Source organism: Crotalus tigris, unplaced genomic scaffold, assembly GCF_016545835.1.
Source record: "Crotalus tigris isolate CLP2741 ecotype Arizona unplaced genomic scaffold, ASM1654583v1 scf7180000017744.3724543626:3957646, whole genome shotgun sequence".
In the NCBI taxonomy this organism is placed as follows: Eukaryota; Metazoa; Chordata; class Lepidosauria; order Squamata; family Viperidae; genus Crotalus; species Crotalus tigris.
Window position 1 is genome coordinate 637907 of NW_024096611.1, and position 18601 is coordinate 656507.

Sequence of the window (18601 nt, forward strand, 5' to 3'; positions counted from 1 at the left end):
TCACAGCATCTTGTCAACTCCATCATCAAAGTCATCTTGAATATAGTATGATTTCATTAAGAATGCATCAGAACACATACAAAAACATGCCATCTATTTGGTACATGTTACTCACCATTGTTACTATTGTCATCCACTAAAATAATCTCTTTCAACAAATGAGCAGGAGTCCTGTCGATTGCAGAATGAATGGACCGAAGAATCACTGAAAGAGCTTCATTCACAAATATGAAAATAATGCTGACCTCGGGAAGACTCTCTGGAAAGGTCAGGTTCTTGCACCTTTGGGAGGGGAAAAGAGAATTTAGTCCAAATTTTTGATTGAAATATTTAGAACTGCAAATTTGTACCCATACTTGAGAAACTCCAGGTGATTCCAAGTTTAATTTAAATGAACCCTGTAACAACAAAATAAAGATATTCACAGCCAGTGGCTCACCCAAAGCTGTGCATATGTTTCTTTATTGAATATACCAGTGGTGGTGAACCTATGGCACGGGTGCCAGAGGTGGCACTCAGAGCCCTCTCTGTGGGCATGCACGCCATCGTCCCAGTCCTAGGCCTTCAGTTGGGTTTTATAAAACCTTTTTGTTTTAGGCTTCCGCCGCTGTGTGCAAAAAAAAAAAAGGTTCAATCAGTCAATTTCAACTTCTCGTGGGAAAAATAATCTTGCAAAGTTGGAATTATTGATTGACCTTTTTAGTCCCACCCAACCTGCCATTACCACTGCAGCCACACCCACCCAATGGACCACGCCCACCCGGCACCCGACGATACATAAATGGGTTTTGGATTGCAGTTTGGGCACTCGGTCTCTAAAAGGTTTGCCATCACTGGAATATACTGTACACTTGAGCATTTGAGAAATGGTTTAAAATATGTTGATGACACATACACCCAAACATCCAATTTTCCTTGCCTCATGAAACATTATTTCAATTTTGATTGGTTCCTGACTAGCTGCTGGAAAAGGCATACATATTTCATTTCGGTTCTTTAAACTCAATGTTAGATCTCTGAAGATTGCCATGACTGAGCTCAAGTAGTAATTTTGTCCAGTGTCATCCTACTTCAGATAGGTTACAAAACAGTATTAATAACCCCCAGTCAACTGGAACCTTGGCCCCCAAACAGGAGTTGATTTTCTGGAAATGCATCATTCTTCACAGCTTGAAAATTCTCAAAAATGATCTTTAAAACAGCTGGTCATGAGTTATGTGAAATTGTCAAAAGGCAGCATTTTAAACCAAGAGTAAAAAATATGAAAGATATGATCATTTAATGGGCTCTTATACACACTTTTCTCCTTATTAAGCCAAATTAAGTTATTTAACCTGAATGTAATGCTGCATATTTTATTCATGACCCTAATTTTGTGAAGTGTTTGGCTTGTTATAACTAGTTGATTTTAATATACTTGTTAACATGCAATCTCAAAGCCGTCTCTTTGGAGCAAATCTCTATTAACAGAGATTACCAGATATATTTCCAGTATTACTGTATTTGTGAAGGTATGATATATTAAAATAAGAGTGCCTTGTATATCTATAGTCCTCTTAACAACACAACACTCAGTTGTGTCTATGTGATGATTCTCAAAATAATGTGTAATAATAATGTGCAAATTCAAATTTTAATATACTTGTTAACATGCAATCTCAAAGCCATCTCTTTGGAGCAAATCTCTATAAACAGAGATTACCAGATATATTTTCAGTATTACTGTATTTGTGAAAGTATGATATATTAAAATAAGAGTGCCTTGTATATCTATAGTCCCTCTAACAACACAACACTCAGTTGTGTCTTTGTGATGATTCTCAAAATAATGTGCAATAATAATGTGCAAATTCAAATTTTACTATACTTGTTAACATGCAATCTCAAAGCCATCTCTTCGGAGCAAATCTCTATAAACAGAGATTACCAGATTACCAGATATATTTTCAGTATTACTGTATTTGTGAAGGTATGATATATTAAAATAAGAGTGCCTTGTATATCTACAGTCCCTCTAACAACACAACTCCCAGTTATGTCTGTGTGATGATTCTCAAAATAATGTGCAAATTCAAATGAACTGTTGTTATGGTTGCCAGAAAAATATATGCAAAAGGATATTATTCATATTCTATTTCAAACACAATTGGCAGCAAAGGGGAAAGTACTCAAAAGGTCTTTTCATAAGTATTCATATATAAATCAAATGTGTTCAGGATGGTATTACTGTTGTTCCTCATAATGGAAGGAGTAGAGTAAGCGGCATGCTGATAGTTTGCTTAGAATAATGAGAAATTATTCTTCCATATTAAGCCAACCATTTGCAATCTGTTGTCAAACGCATTTCCCTCACAAAAATACTGAATTCCATTTCTGCTTTCTATTAAAATGCAAAGTTCTCCTACAGAAGCTCCCAAACACTATAGATGTGGCAAAGCTATTTGGCATCCTAAGCCTTTTCAGTTCAGATAAATGCACTTTCTGAGTGGCAAGAATAGGGAGGGGTATCATATATGCATCTTTTCTCTATTGCTCCAATTGTAGAATATATGATTTACTAAGGGCATTTTAATGTGTTCTTTTAATGTACAGTATTGCACTTGCTGTTTATTTATTTTTAATGTCCTTTTGTGTTCATAGTATCAGAGTCAGAGAAGAAATTAAAGAATAAATCTGCAGTCAGTTTTTTAGATGAGAGACATCAAATGAGGTACTGGTGGGGGAAAGGGGCATGTCAGGAAACACCGGGATAATTTCATGATGGAAAGAGAAAAAAACAGAGTAGAACAAAATAAAACAACACTAACACAAATTAGCGATGAGAACCACCATGCAGGCAAGTACTAGGAAGTGGATTTATTTATTTATTTATTTATTTTTAAAATTTATAAGCCGCCCCACTCCCGAAGGACTCTGGGCAGCTAACAATAAAAAAAACACATAAAACATAACAAGACAAACAATGCAAAGACAGTCATCCAGGGGTCAGGTTTTATAAACCCCAGGCCTGCCGGAAAAGCCAGGTCTTAAGTAGCTTACGGAAGACCAACAGGGTGGGAGCGGTCCTAATCTCCGGGGGGAGCTGGTTCCAAAGCGTGGGCACCATCACAGAGAAGGCCCTCCTCTGCGGCCCCGCCAAATGGCACTGCTTGGCCGATGGGGCCTGAAGGAGGCCCAGCCTGTGGGATCTAACTGGACGTAGGGAACTATGAGGTATGATAGGATTGGCATCAAGACACTAAGAAAATAATATCAAGTAGGCCGCAGCAAAAAAAAAAGGCATTAATTCATGCTTTTAACTATTTTTAATAAAAAGCAGGATATAATATTACAAATAAACACAAGGAACTGCGTAATAAAGTGTGGTGGTAACTGCTACCATCAATCAACCATCCCAATAATAATGGGCCCTGGCTACTTTTAGGAGCATCTTCCTCAGGTAAACTCTGCCTGCACTATATCAGCTAGTAGGAATGGATGCTCTGGGTGAAAGAAACTAAGACCTAGAGAATTTTCAGCATTTTCACCTCTTTTTATGTGAAAGAGATTTGTCCTACGAGATCATATATTACATGTTCCTACCGAAAGCAATCATCTTCAGGAAGGCATCTAGACTTACCTGATAGCAGCAATAGTTTTAATGCTACAGGTTGGTCCATTTTTTTGCAACTGGAAATAGTAGTGTAATAAAAACAGACTCTTCTGTGGCTCTGGTTATAAAATTTACCAAAATAATAATTTACGAAATATGTAGGCCACCCTATCTCTCAGCAACTCTGGGCAACCGTCACTAAGATTAGACTATTATCCATTTCAATAATACAGAAATAATCATTATGGAGAGAAAACAGACCACAAACAGCTCAACAATCTAACATAGCTGTAGGTCACATAACAGAGAACAGATAGTCAATAAAGAAACTCTTCAAACGTTTCAGCAGAAAGAAATGGGTTCTCTTGGATACAGTCCACGTTTTCTTTACATACATCTATTGCTTTTTATTTCCAACTGTGTTTGGAAGAAATATTACAAGTGAAATTTAAAATAAAATTCCTCAGGATAAATTACAATAATTTGAAGGCTAACTTCTATTAAGATTCAACATGCTGCAAAGAAGCCAAGAATACTCAATAAAACTCATGAGGAATGAGCTATTGCAGTATAAATTTTATTAAATGTTGAACATATTGCAAAAAAATTTAATGTTGCATGTCCATTATATTATCAGTTTGCTTAATATTTGTAGGCTCTTGAATAATATTCAATGAACCAATATGCTAACCAGGCTACTGCTATATGTTCAGTTCAGTAAGTAAGAAGCCAACTTTTAATATGCCTTCATTTGTCAATATCAGTGCATAAGCAAAGAACATTTATAAGCATAAGGTTTAGATTACCCACATGATTTTAAAAATGAGAAAAAATATTGATATTAACAGCATTGCCAAAAGGTCAAGGTGTAATGCAAGTATAATGAGCTCTTGGTTATTTAAGCATCTTTTAGTATAGGATTAATTATAGTTCTGATTTCTTTTTTCTTTATTATATTCATTCTCGGACCAAACATTAACCTGTAACATTATCTTTGCCATTTAAATGGTAATATACTTTATTGAAAGCCAAGGCAAGAATTGTATATAAATTACCTTTATTCTTTTACAACAAGAATGAAGACCTTGTCTTCCACCCAAAAGTATTGGTCTGAATTGCCATCATCTCTTACACTGGTCATGCTGATTTGAGGTTATGGATATTGAAACTCAACAACATCTGGAACATCACATTAAAACTCCCTTTTTACGACTGTGTACTCCCTTAGTTATTTGGGGTAGAGTCGGGGTGATTGGATGGAGTTAACTGACTGGATGCCCTTCCTGACGCCATATGGAGTTCGCAGCAGAGTTCGCCTTAGGAGAGAAATATCTGCTGCTACCTTTGATTGAACTCTCCTCTTTCCGAGTAGGAGGCAAGTGTCTTCACCACAACACCACCATGCCATTCATCTGGCGCACCATATTACCTATCCCCATTCTACATGGTCAGATAGTGTATTAATGAGGGGAAATTCTGGGGTCATTAAGTGAAACCTCATGTGACTGTGACTTCTAACTTTCTTGTGATTTTCATCTTGACTTTGCTTGTGGCAAGCTGGCAGGAAATGTCAGAAATAATAATCACTGCAACATCATAATTGTAAGTCAGGTGCTGAGTGCCAAAAATCGCAATCACATAATTGTGGGGGTGCTTGCAATGGCCAGAACTCCAAGAACTAGTTGTAACTACCACTCATTCAATGCCATCATATTTTTAAGTGGTCACTAAATGAGGACCATCTGTATTTTTGAGTGCGTAAGTAACCCCCATTCTCTTGCATTTATAGGTCATGATTTGGACAGTGTCTGAGGCCTATTTGCTACTCTTCTCACTTGATCCATGATTAAACTAGGAAATATGTAGTAATCTAGTTTCCCATTTCATCTAAAATTATGAATATTAGTTCATAAAAAGGTCATATTTGTAGGAGATGACCAACTGACCCCAAGAATAGGGTCAAATGCACCATCAGTGTGGAGTCTCAATGCTCCCAAAAGAGATGTAATTCCAGCCCCCTTGAAGTCCATTATTCTTATCTGCCTTGACCATTAGTAGATCAGATTCTTGTTTATAGGTTGCATGAAATAAATTCACAGTGCTTTTGAACTAGCTCCTGGTTTCTTGTGCCTGACAATATTAAGAATTTGTTTCAATAGCCTAAGTTTGAACTATAGCCAAAAAATATATTGTTATACGTTGTAACTGAAGAACCATTGTTTCTTAGCTTAATTGTTTAACTTAGTTTTTTTTCCTTTCTGCCAATAAATATTCAGTTTCACAAAAGATACTGGGGAGCAAAGCTGGGAATATAGCATCTGTCAGCAACTCTTAAAAGCAGCTGTACCATTCCCCAGTATTGTGCAGCTTAATTTCACAACTGCTAGATGATCCCAGAAAAAGATGCAACTGCTTTAAAGAGCTGCTTCTGCACTCTACATGCTTCTTAAAAATCTAATCTGAAGCATTGCATGCCTCTAAAAGTGGCTTTAGGATATTCAAGGTATGATAGAAATGTTCTGCTTTGTTTGCACTGTACAGAGGAAACCAAGATGCTGCCTTCACTGAACTCATATATCATCTGTTTAGAGCAAGATATATTAGCTGAAATGTGTGTAGAATACAGAACCCAGGAAAAGAAAGTAACTTCTGTTTAGACTGGGGTTCATGACAACATCAGGCAAGAGGTGATAGTATCCTCATGAATAAGATCATTTCATTTTCAAACATCCTCAGATAAAGTGTTTACATTCAAATAGGATGTTCAAATCTCTTTCTTTATAGCTATTTTTCTTATTTCCTATAACCTTACTACTTTCTAATTTATTTTGAGTTTATTCTTATAGCTATGGTTATAATACCTTCTTTATCACTCATTCAGTCATCTTATTCTATCCACCAGTCTTTTATCTATAGCCTATATTATCCTGTTTAGCCCTATAGCTTTAATTTCTTACCCTATCTTTGTGACACCCAGCATTTATACAAACGTATCTTCATCTAATCTTTAATACATTCTCAATAGTCTACTTCCCTATACCATGTACAAGTAGAAGATGTACAAATTTGTACAAATTTCAAGTAGAAGATGCAAGCAATATCTGATAAGTTATAATATAAATTATGCTGTATATTAACTTGGTAGAATGAAATAAAGCATACATATTGAACTGAACAACATTTAAAAGATAAAGGTTTCCCCTGCCAATCAAAGGCAAAACTCTACATGAGCTGAAAGAAATATGAGCCCAAAATATAAAACTATATGCATAAATTATATTAAATACCATTTGTTTATTCCCTTAATAAATTATGTCCATTTTACAGTGAATTTTAAGTAACACAGAAACAGTTTACATTTCAGCAGAGATGGATCAAAGGCAGCTTCTAATATAGATAGAAAGAAAGAAGAAATTGGGGTCATTGAAGTAACTCTTAATGTAATATTGAGATGAAATACGATAGCAGCTTAATTTTAAAAGAGTTTTTTAAAAAATAGAAAGAGAATGATATATTAGCATCATTAAAGGATGGGGATTATTCAACAAAACATGTTGAACACACAGTACAAAAGTTACTGCCTATGAGTGGGGAGGTGGATTATGGAGAATAAATGGCACATGAGAGTTAAAGCATTTATTTCCCTTAAGTGTTTTAAGAGGAGATTGGATAAGTATCAACAGGAATAGGGAATGGTTTCAGCAGATTATAAATTTGTCCACCGAAGATTGAACAAGATATTTTTCTCTTGTTCTCTTTTATGGTTACAAGACAGGGATTTCATACATCTATACAAAAGTCTACAATGAATATCAACATTTTTAAAAAAGAATAATTTTATCCTAAATCATCTGCATATTTATTTTATTTATTTTTATCTTGCCATTATTATTTTTACAAATAACTCAAGGTGGCAAACATATCCAACACACCTATTTTCCTCACAATAATAACAATAACAACTGTGAGATGGGTTGGGCTGAGAGAGTGTGATTGGCCCAGTTGACTTTCATGGCTAAGGCGGGACTTATTGCCTTAATAAGTCTTATATAAAAAATCCAGTATTTAAATTCATTTAGATTTCATCTCTTTGACAAATGGCATATTTAAACATACTGAAACAAAGTATACTTTCTGACTGGATATGAGCTAAGATGAAATTAAGGAAGATAAGAATCTACCCTAACAATAAATGAATTCTGTTATAGCTTCTATATTGTTTTTTTATTCTACTTTTCATCACCTTTAAGTCTGTTTGGGCCTTTTATTTTTAAGGGATTTACTTCAGTTTGGCCTGGGGAGAAATGCACCCATTTTTATCTGTTCTTCCTGTAAAACATTGGGCTAAATTGGGCTAAACATAATTCCTTTGGAATATAGTAAAACAGATTAGTAGTAAGGAGAGGGATCTATTAAAGCACAATCAATTACGTCATGAGCTCACAAAGCATTCATACCTAAGAAAACTTACTTTCCTGATATCAGCGAGAACCTGTTTGAGGGGAAACAGTAAACAGTCTCTAGAACTGATTCATCAGAGACCATAAAATTGTGATTTAGAGTCAAATCTGTTGTTCCCTGAAGATCAGACAAAATTCCATTAAATCCAAAGTTGGCGAAATCCAGTTCCATTAATCAAAGATTTACTGTATTATATTGGTGAAAGGGGTGCAGATTACTGGAATGTGAATTCTTCTACATTTTGAATGGAGCTGAATGCAGTTGTTATTTCCATCTTGTCCCTTCATTGTCTTTGAAATTAAAATCAGTTAAAATTTAATTTAATTCAAATCCTAATCTTAAAATAGCAGTGAAATAACATTAAATTACTAGGGATAGCAGAACCAAAATCAACATCACTTTTAATCTATTATAGCCCCAAATCATCTGAAACTGCTCAGGTTTCTTAGCTGATTAATCCAGTCAAACCTAGTAGTCATAGATTACTTATGGGTCTTAATGCAGAAAGGCCCATCACATCCAGCTCAAACTTCTTGAGTTTCCCCTTTGCAACAGAAATTAAGGCATTCTGAAAATGGCTCAGGATGCCCACTTCCCAGCTAACCCATCAATCAAATCCTATACTTGCAACCAGCCAAAAACCAAATTTTGTTTAGCTTGAGACATTTTTGTATTGATTCAGGTTGAAAAAGTGAGCTTTTAAAAAAATGCATTTAAAAAAAAAAGTTTTTGAAAAGAGAAATCTCAGAACTTTCTGAAATGGTGTTCCACCCATGTAACAAATCCTAAAGGAGCAGAGACCTATTTTAGTTTATGTAGCATGCTGGCTTTTATATGCAAATGTTGCATTTCATTTCAAATGCAAAGGTAAACATTAGTGAAAAAAGCAAGTCTCTGTGATGGAAAAAGAGAAGTTTATGTTGACTTATCCTTTTATTCCATACATCCTCATTGGGAATGGATCATATGCTTCATACATTTCCTTTTGTTCTCTTCAACTACAGGATTTCTCCAAAATTTATGTTAGTTGAAAATGTTATCTCTGCCATACAGATGCACTATAGGGAATCTGATCAGGAACAGAGAGTTGTTATCCAGTTGAACTAAAATAATAAATGTGCTTCTGGCCTAATGTAGATTCTTAACTCTACAATTAATACTTTGTAACATTTTCTTCAAGATGAAATCTAGATAACTGCATTTCCTACACCACATACTTCCCAAGTTGAGCTTGCACATCAGTTCACATTGCCAGGCTGACATCTAATTTCATAATGAATAGAATGAATAGAGTCTGTTTTATTCACATCTTGACATTTATCAAACTTCTCAAGTTTTATCAAACAGATTTGTCTAACACAGCTTCCACAATCTGCTTGCCACCACCAAAAAAAGAGGTTCCTGTTAAAATCAATATTGCCTCTTTGATTTGGACTTTGACTTTCTTATGTGCTATAATGATGCAAATAACTTGTAGGACTCAAAATTGATATTTAAATTACATCTGTAACCCTATCTCATGCTCCAAATAGGTCCCTTATGATTCAGGCAGCAGGCGTAGGAAGTGAGAACTGATTCTCAGAGGTGCCATATTATCCTTAATTGGAAAGAGCTACTACTTACATGTAGTTTTTAAGGTTTACATATTTGTATAATAATTTTACCTAAACCCATTTCATTAAATGTGATTAATATGTGTGACTCAGCCACAGAAATACATCATGTTTGACTGCACATTTGGAATCTACTATAGGATTCTTAAAGAATTACTTGAGGATCCTTACAATACATTTTCACTTACTCAAAGTATTATTTTATGATTGTCTAATGCGTACATGGTATGTGTTTCATACCTACTTGAAACTTGTTGAATGTATTTTGTTTTTTTGATTTTAGTATCTTCAAGTCAGTCTTGACCCCTGCTGACTACCTGGACAAATCCTTTGGCAAGATTTTGGAAGCAGGATGCTATTGCCTGCTTTGTAGGGCTAAAAGAAAGTGACTGGCCCAAGATCATTGAGAGGGCTTCATTCCTAATGTGAGACTAGAACTCACGGTCTAGTGAGTATGTTTTTTTTTTTTCAGTATGTGTTTTTTTTTCAGTCCCTTACAGAGAGGCCTCTTATCAAATTGCTTGGAGATTTATTTGCAATGTCTTTATTACAGTTTCTTTCACACCAATTTTCCTTCTTTTCTTCATGAAAACTATAGCCCACAGGTTTGCTACTTAGTATTTATTTTAAATCCCCATTTCCAGTAAAATTTCCCACTAATATTGTGTCGTTTCTTCTTCCAATCTAATTTTTTACAATGAGAACTATAATATTTTAAACTGAAAATCTTGGGGATCATGATTTGATAATGAAAGCACAGATGTCTTCTTAGCACTAACCTTTTTCTAAATTAATTTACATTTTTAAGAGAAGACAGATTGCTCAGAAATATGCTGTTAAACAGATATAGACTGGAATGAATATCTAATAGGTATAGTATGTTTCAAATAACATTTCTTTTAATCTATTCTCAAGCAGACCAATACCTTTATTTTACTTGAGATTTGAGCAGCAACTCACCAGACATATCCCTTGAACAAAAAGTAGTTTCTTTCAATGAGTTTTCCTGTATAACACAAGCAATACTATGGCATGCATTATTAGATACATAGATTCTTCTCATGATCAATTCCAGTGTTTGATAATCACTGAAACAAAGTTGTCATTGCCTTCTATTTCCTCTTAGGGTTTGTCCTACTTGATGCACATCTGCTCATTTCCAGTCTGCAGGCCACTTCACATGGCCTGAAGCGTCTCTACAGTTGAGCTTCACAAAGCATACATCATCTTTTAATCAGTCCAGTTAGCACAGTTTTGGTTGTTCCTTTGGCGAGCAATTTTCTACATTTAATAGAAGAAATCTTTTTGCTATGGATTTGTTGCTGCTAGGTATGATTAGTGCATTTTTCTCAACTATAAAGGCAAAACTAAAGGTTTTCTGTACGTCTTCATTTGCCACATGGTCTAGTCTTGTTATGTGACCAGTAACCCTACTACCAGGGATGACATGATAGCAGTATTCCAATATTTGAGGAGCTGTCACCGAGAGAAGGGGGACGATCTATTTTACAAAGCACCCAAAGGCCAGACAAGGAATAGATGGAAACTGATCAAGGAGAGATTCAACCTAGAAATAAGGAGACATTTTCTGACAGTGAGAACAATCAACCAATGGAACTACTTGCCTTCAGAAGTTGTGAATGCTTCATCACTGGAGGCTTTCAAGAAGAGACTGGACAACCACTTGTCAGACATGGTATAGGGTTTCCTGCTTGAGCAGGGGGTGGGACTAGATGACCTAGAAGGTCTCTTCCAACTCTGTTATTCTGTATTCTGTATTCATGCATCTTCATAACTAGCCAACATTCCACTGCATGCATTGCTTTGGATCAGATGACTTTTCAAAAGATCTTAAATTTCAGATGCAGAGAGTTGTTGTTATTTTGCCACACAGAATGCCAAAAACTTAATGCCACTCCATTCAGGCACTAATATTGACCCATATTTGGGCATCCAGCAGTGGATTAGAAATCATGAATGGGTATTTCAAATGGTCATCTTATTTGACTCAGTACTAACAGTTTAGAGCAGGGGTTCTCAACCTGTGGTTCCCAGACCTCTAGGGGGCTGTGATATCATCACAGAGGGTCTATGAACAAATATTATGATTTAAATCTTGAGTGAAGTCTTGGGGGTCTGTAGCCATGGTCTGTGGCCACAATAGGTATTTAAAGAGGGTACATGGTGAAGAAAAGGGTAAGAACCACTGATTTAGAATGCTGCATCTGGACCCCACATTCAAAGTTGTTGTTGTCGTTGTTAATTGCGAAGTCGTGTCCGACCCATCGCGACTCCATGGACAACGTTCCTCCAGGTCCTTCTGTCCTTTACCATCTTCTGGAGTCCATTTAAGTTCACACCTACTGCTTCAGTGACTCCATCCAGCCATCTCATTCTCTGTTGTCCCCATCTTCTATTGCCCTCAATCTTTCCCAGCATTAGGCCCTTCTCCAGTGAGTCCTTCCTTCTCATTAGGTGGCCAAAGTATTTGAGTTTCAACTTCAGGATCTGGCTTTCTAAAGAGCAGTCGGGGTTGATCTCTTCTAGGACTGACTGGTTTGAATGCCTTGCAGTCCAAGGGACTCGCAGGAGTCTTCTCCAGCACCATAGTTCAAAGGCCTCAATTCTTTTGCGTTCAGCCTTTCTTATGGTCCAACTTTCACAGCCATACATTGCAACTGGGAAAACCATGGCCTGGACTATACGCACTTTTGTTGGCAGGGTTATGTCTCTGCTTTTTAGTATGCTGTCTAGATTTGCCATAGCTTTCCTCCCCAGGAGCAAGCGTCTTTTAATTTCTTGGCTGCAGCCCCCATCTGAGGTGATCTTTGAGCCCAGAAAAATAAAATCTGTCACTACCTCATTTCTTCCCCATCTATTTGCCAGGAATTGAGAGGGCTGGATGCCATGATTTTGGTTTTCTTAATGTTGAGTTTCAAGCCAACTTTTGCACTCTCCTTCTTCACCCGCATCAAGAGGCTCTTTAGTTCCTCTTCACTTTCTGCCATTAGAGTGGTATCATCTGCATATCTTAGGTAGTTGATATTTCTCCCAGCAATCTTAATTCCAACTTTTGTTTCATCTAGCCCTGCCTTTCTCATGATGTGCTCTGCATATAAGTTAAATAGGCAGGGCGACAGTAACAGAATAACAGAGTTGGAAGGGACCTTGAAGGTCTTCTACTCCTACCCACTGTTTATGTAGGAAACCCTATACCATTTGAGACAAATAGTTGTCCAATCTCTTCATAAAAACCTCCAGTGTTGGACCACCCAGAACTTCTGGAGGCATATCATTCCACTGACTGTTTCTCCTTAGTTCTAGGTTGCTTCTCTCCTTGATTAGTTTCCATTAATTGCTTCTTGTCCTGCCTTCTGGTTTGGAGAATAGATTGACCCCCTCTTCTTTGCGACAACCCCTGAAATAGTTGAACACTACTACCATGTCACCCCCTTGTCCTTCTTTTCATTAAACTAGACACACCCAATTCCTGTAACAGTTCTTCATTATGTTTTAGCTTCCAATCCCATAATAATATTGAGCTTCATTCTAATTCATTAAGACACATCTTCCACTCTTATATTAGTTGCTCAAGACCACTTATACTAGTATCCATATATGTTATCATTAATCATTTCTGGTCACAGGGTCCATGCAGAGAATGAAGAACAATGTTGTGAGAGTAGATTTTGCCTATGTAGATAGGCACAGATGTCCACCAGGAATTCACTCTCTCGCCCTTCATTTCCTGAATGGACGCAGAAACTTTCAGTTACAACACCCATTAAGTTGTATTTTTTTATCTTATAAAGTATCAGCTTTCTATGTGTGTATATGAAACAGATATATTAATAAGAGATTTAGCATAGTTAAAGGGTATGACCTTATTAGCAATTAAAACACTATGTCAGCTAGATCTAGAATATCTAGAAGAAATATCCTTTTAGTTGCACTGTAAGCTAATGTAAAAAGAGATATTGATATTTTTTTAATCAAAAATTCACTTTTTTATCGCTGCCTTTTAAGATAAGAGGAAAGGAGATTTTCACAGTGCAATAGAATTCCCTATTCTATTGCATTTTAGAATTTTTAGAATTCCCTCAGAAAGAAAAAGATACCAGAACTACGGCACTAATTTTTAATTGAAAAAATATAGACATGAATTCAACATTATAATTAATTATGGTTTAGCACAAGGCTGGAGAGCTAGTGAGAAGACTGTACATTGTTAAGGCCTCTAAGGGTTGTAGAATAATGCAGGATTATGTCACCGAAGAGAATAGGGTCAACATATTCAAGCTTTTTTTGCAGAGAGAGCTAAACATACCTACTGTACTTTACTTCTTATTTCATTTTTTTTAAAGTTAACAATAAAATCAAACTATCTAAAATAGCTACTTGCTACAAACTTTGGTGGTAGGATGTGTTGGAATGCAACTTTCCATGTGGTGCAAGACATTTGCTGAACATTAGGACAATAGATTTGGAAATATCTGAAAGATTCTGCTCGTGTTTCCTCATCTAAATACAGTACATGAAAGATCCATCCTATATAACATGCCTTCTAGACTGGGCTACCATCATTTATGTTTCTTCTCAGTTAAGTTCTCTTCTTTATTCTATCTCTGACCTACCTACAGGGATCAAGTTCTGGCTGAGTTTCTCTCTCCATAAAGGAAGAGAGCCCCATTACAAACTCTTTACCATAGGTAGTTTTAAGAAGGCAATAGCATGTGTCCATGCAATTATTAGAAGTTAAGTTTTATTCACAAGAGCCTTTACATTAACATTCTAAGGTAGCTTTGGGTTGACATATTCCTATTTTCCTACAAAGTATACAATTTTATTTTTGGTTTTGATTAATTATAATGTATTGTTCTATTTGCATAGTCACACTATGCTTGAAGTTAAGAAATAGAAATTTATACTTCTTTATGATTCTTCTATTGCTCTCAGCAGCTTTCAGTGCCTTGTCCATAGTTATCTTTTTGGAGAGGCTGTCTAAATTAGGTGTGGATGGAAGAACTTTGCAATGTTTCAATTTAGAAAGCTTTCTCCAAAAGATGAGATTTCTGCTTAGCCCTGTGGCATTTATATTGTGGAGTTCCACACAAGATTCTATTTTATTCCAAAATAGTAACAACTTCATAAAATAGCTGAGTGAAACCATCCAGAGATTTAGTGTTATCAGTATACTGATAACATGCCACTCTACCTCTCCTTTTTATCAAATCCAAGGGGAGGAGGAAGAGGAGGAGGAGGAGGAGGAGGAATATTGATTTAATGCTTGTCTGAGAGCCAAAACCTGAAGATCTGCTCAAACAGGAAAGAATTGCTGTCATTATATTATTTATCATCTCTTCTCTTCAGAAAGGATGGCACATATTCTAAAAGATCAAGTTCATAGCTTAGATATTATAAAAAGTCTTCTTTCAGCTTGTTAGAGTATTATGTATCATTCTACCTGAACTCAAAAAAACTTGCTTCTCTAACCTATGGCTTGATTATTTTTAATCAGAATCACTATACAGTTGTCACTAAACCCAAAATACTGTATATATGTGTATCATTGTGTTAGACTTTTTTTTATGCATTTTCAAAAGCGCCCAAAACATCCTTCTCCAGCTTTGAAGGATGATGTGCAATATTTTAAAAAGAAGAAAAAAGTAAACTACCAGCTCTGCTAGCACTTATTATTGTATTTATTGTATCTTTAGAAAGTAAACATAGCTATTAATAATGATAATTTCAGCATATAAAATTTTATCCATTGTGTTTTCTGAAAGCCATAGTTTCCAAAAACAAATTTTGACTAGATCATATCTGCAATACTTAATAAGTTTCAAGTCATTAGAAATAGAATATCATCTAGCCCGTTTTAACCTTCTTCTTTAGATAAAATACATCAAGTGACTTCCAAAAGTTGCTTCTTACCCAATAGGTCTAAAGTCAGGCAAGGGTCTGTCCAGCGGCAAGCGATCACTCAGGTAAGCATTGTAACCATAATACTGGAACTGTTTAAGGGCAATTCGTTGGTTCTCAGGGCTCAGATCTTGGCCCCAGTGAGCAAAGAGGGATGAATCAATGAATGCATCTGCAGGATTTTCTTCTGGCTTCAGCGGTGCTTCTGTAAAAAACAAATGCACTGAAGGAGTCAATTTTAGTCAAAATTTGGTGCAACTTTTATGGTTTACTAGGGATGTGTTGTACTTTATTATGAGCCGTGATGGTACAGTGGTTAGAACACAGTATTGCAGACTAACTTTGCCCCATTAGGAATTTGATCCTGACTGGCTCTAAGTTGACTTAGCCTTCCATGGTAGGTAAAATATGTAAACCATTCAGAGAGTGCTGTAAATCACTATGAAGCAGTATATAAGCCTAAGTCAGTGGTTCTCAACCTTTTTAATGCCGCGACCCCCAACCGGTCGTAAGTCGAGGACTACTCAATCGGTCGTAAGTCGAGGACTACTCAACTGGTGCAGCACCGTTTGCAGAATGGGACTTTGGGCGGTCTCAGCAGGGCAGAGACAGCCTGGACAATTCCCATTGGCTTTTGAAAGCCAATAGAATTAGACTCTATTCAAGAGAGTCTATTCTATTGGCTTTCAAAAGCCAATAGAATAAAAGGGAGTAGCACAACTAAGGAAAAGGGGAAAAAAATTGGCGGACTGCATTGTTTGGCGACCCCCGTGAAATGGTCGTTCAACCCCAAATGGGGTCCCGACTCACAGGTTGAGAACCACTGGCCTAAGTGCTATTATTATCTATCTATCTATCTATCTATCTATCTATCTATCTATCTATCTATCTATCTATCTTTCTTTCTTTCTTTCTTTCTTTCATCTATCTATCTATCTATCTATCTATCTATCTATCTATCTATCTTTCTATCCATCCATCTATCTATTAGCATCTTGCTGCAAGACAACTGTTGGATCTAGAATATTCCCACCATACCTCTCTGCACCTTCTTAGAAAAGCTGCATTTTTTCTGGTCTTACATTTCAGCCGAACAATACCAAGAAATATTCATGTCTGAAGTTAAGAAGGTTCCAAATTGGAGCAAGCAAGGAGGTATTTTATTTCACACTCATTATTGTGTGAGCCAGGAAAATATGTAGCTTCTTTAAGGAGACTCTGACTGGTGAAATGTAATTGTAACTTGTCAGCGATTCCTTAACATAAAGGTATACTTTCAGGGAATCAAGCAACTGCCAGGGAGAGATCCAATTTCTTTAAAAGGTGCTAAACATGTGTAGCAAGCATGTCAAGCACTTTTTCTCCTTTGGATCTGAACAGCGCATATAATGGCTATCAAGCTTTATGAGATAGCCAACATCAGTTACAAATTGCCACTTGAGCTAGGCAAACTACACCAAATTTAACTACAGGTTTACTGCTGTTTTACTACTGAGCTGTGGTGGTGCAGTGGTTAGAATGCAGTACTGCAGGCTATTTCTGCTGACTAACGACTGCCAGCAGTTCGGCAGTTTGATTCCCACTGGCTCAAGGTTGACTCAGCCTTCTGTCCTTCTGAGGTAAAATGAGGGACCCAGATTGTTGGGAGCAATATGCTGACTTTTAATCCACTTAGAGAGGGCTGTAAAGCACTGTGAAGTGGTATATAAGTCTAAGTCCTATTGCTACTGCTATTATTAATGCATTAATCTGAACATTCTGGCTCATTTGTGTCAGATTTTATCAAGTTAATTATTGCAGTGTTTTTTTCACCATACTGCCTTTTCCATTCTGCATTTCTTAAAATCCCTGCATTGACTTTGGTACTGCATTTTAGTTCTTTATATTTCCCTGTATCACTGTAATTTTACAGTACCAATATTGTACATGTTATATAATCAATCCATCAATACATTATGGATCAATAGTCATTATATAAATCGGGCTGTGATTTATAATGCAGTAGCAATCTTTATTTTAAGATTACCTAAAGATAATCTAAAGATAATCAGTCAGATACCTTTTAATTTAACCAAGGAATATAGCTAATTAGTATTCATTATGGGATAACATTTTAAATTTCCAGAAATCCCATAGATTCTCTTAAGAAACATTTAACCAAATGCAATAATATAGGCACTTTTGTTTTAGAAAGATACATTGATGCCCATTTTTAAAATGGAGGTTATTTTGATAAAAGGTGTTTAAAAGCAATCAAAATAACCAGAAAAATAACCAGACAAGAAAAGATAAAAGCTTCACTGCTAGATGGCATGACCAATCAATTTAGAATAGAGAAATATCCAGTGTTTTATATTCACAAGATCAATTATTAGATGTGATTATATTATTTGAGAAGCAGAAGAAGGTACAATTTGCATTCCCTTTGAAGTCTTCTCTAATAACGAAAATACAAAAAGGTTTTACTTTCACACTACATTTCCCAATCCTGAACAAAGATCCAAGATACCTAATTTTATAAAATATCACTATTATTTCAAATACTAAATTATATAAGCAGGTATTATGCACCTTCTAAAGTCATCCCCCCGTGCATTTCAATGTAAGAAAAGAGGAGGAAAAAAAATGTATGCTTCAATCCCCTGTGGATGAGCTATCAGAAAGGGTTGATATATATTTTTTAAAGGGGGGGGGGAGAATAGAGGAGGTTGAAATACAAAATCTGTGTCAGGTCATGGATAATCACGGAGATGTTATTCAGACGCAAGGCTTTATTATGACTTCACATATCACAAGTTGAGTCATTCCCCATAATTTATTTCAAGACCTGTAAGGTCTTTTGACATATCGGATCAACATACTGCAAGCGTATACGTGTACGTTGCTGGTGATGCAATCAAATTCATGTTAATTAGCATAAAAACCCTTCAGTATAAATCTAAATCTGACTATACTTTGCTAAGCTGATTTTTATAAAGTTATTCAAGGTGACATCACATAATGATTTTTAGTA

The 18601-nt window shown here is 36.0% G+C and overlaps 1 protein-coding gene across 2 annotated transcripts in view; it reads right to left on the reverse strand.

Moving 5' to 3' along the window:
- GALNT18 (polypeptide N-acetylgalactosaminyltransferase 18) overlaps positions 1 to 18601 on the reverse strand; it is a 344144-nt gene that overhangs the window by 120206 nt on the left and 205337 nt on the right. For both annotated transcript variants that reach the window (XM_039340304.1, XM_039340303.1), the window contains exons 2-3: positions 15601 to 15793; positions 116 to 282 (exon numbers count right to left, since the gene is read on the reverse strand). In XM_039340304.1, coding sequence (XP_039196238.1) covers positions 116 to 282; positions 15601 to 15793 — 360 coding nt within the window. The remainder of the gene's footprint in view (positions 1 to 115; positions 283 to 15600; positions 15794 to 18601) is intronic.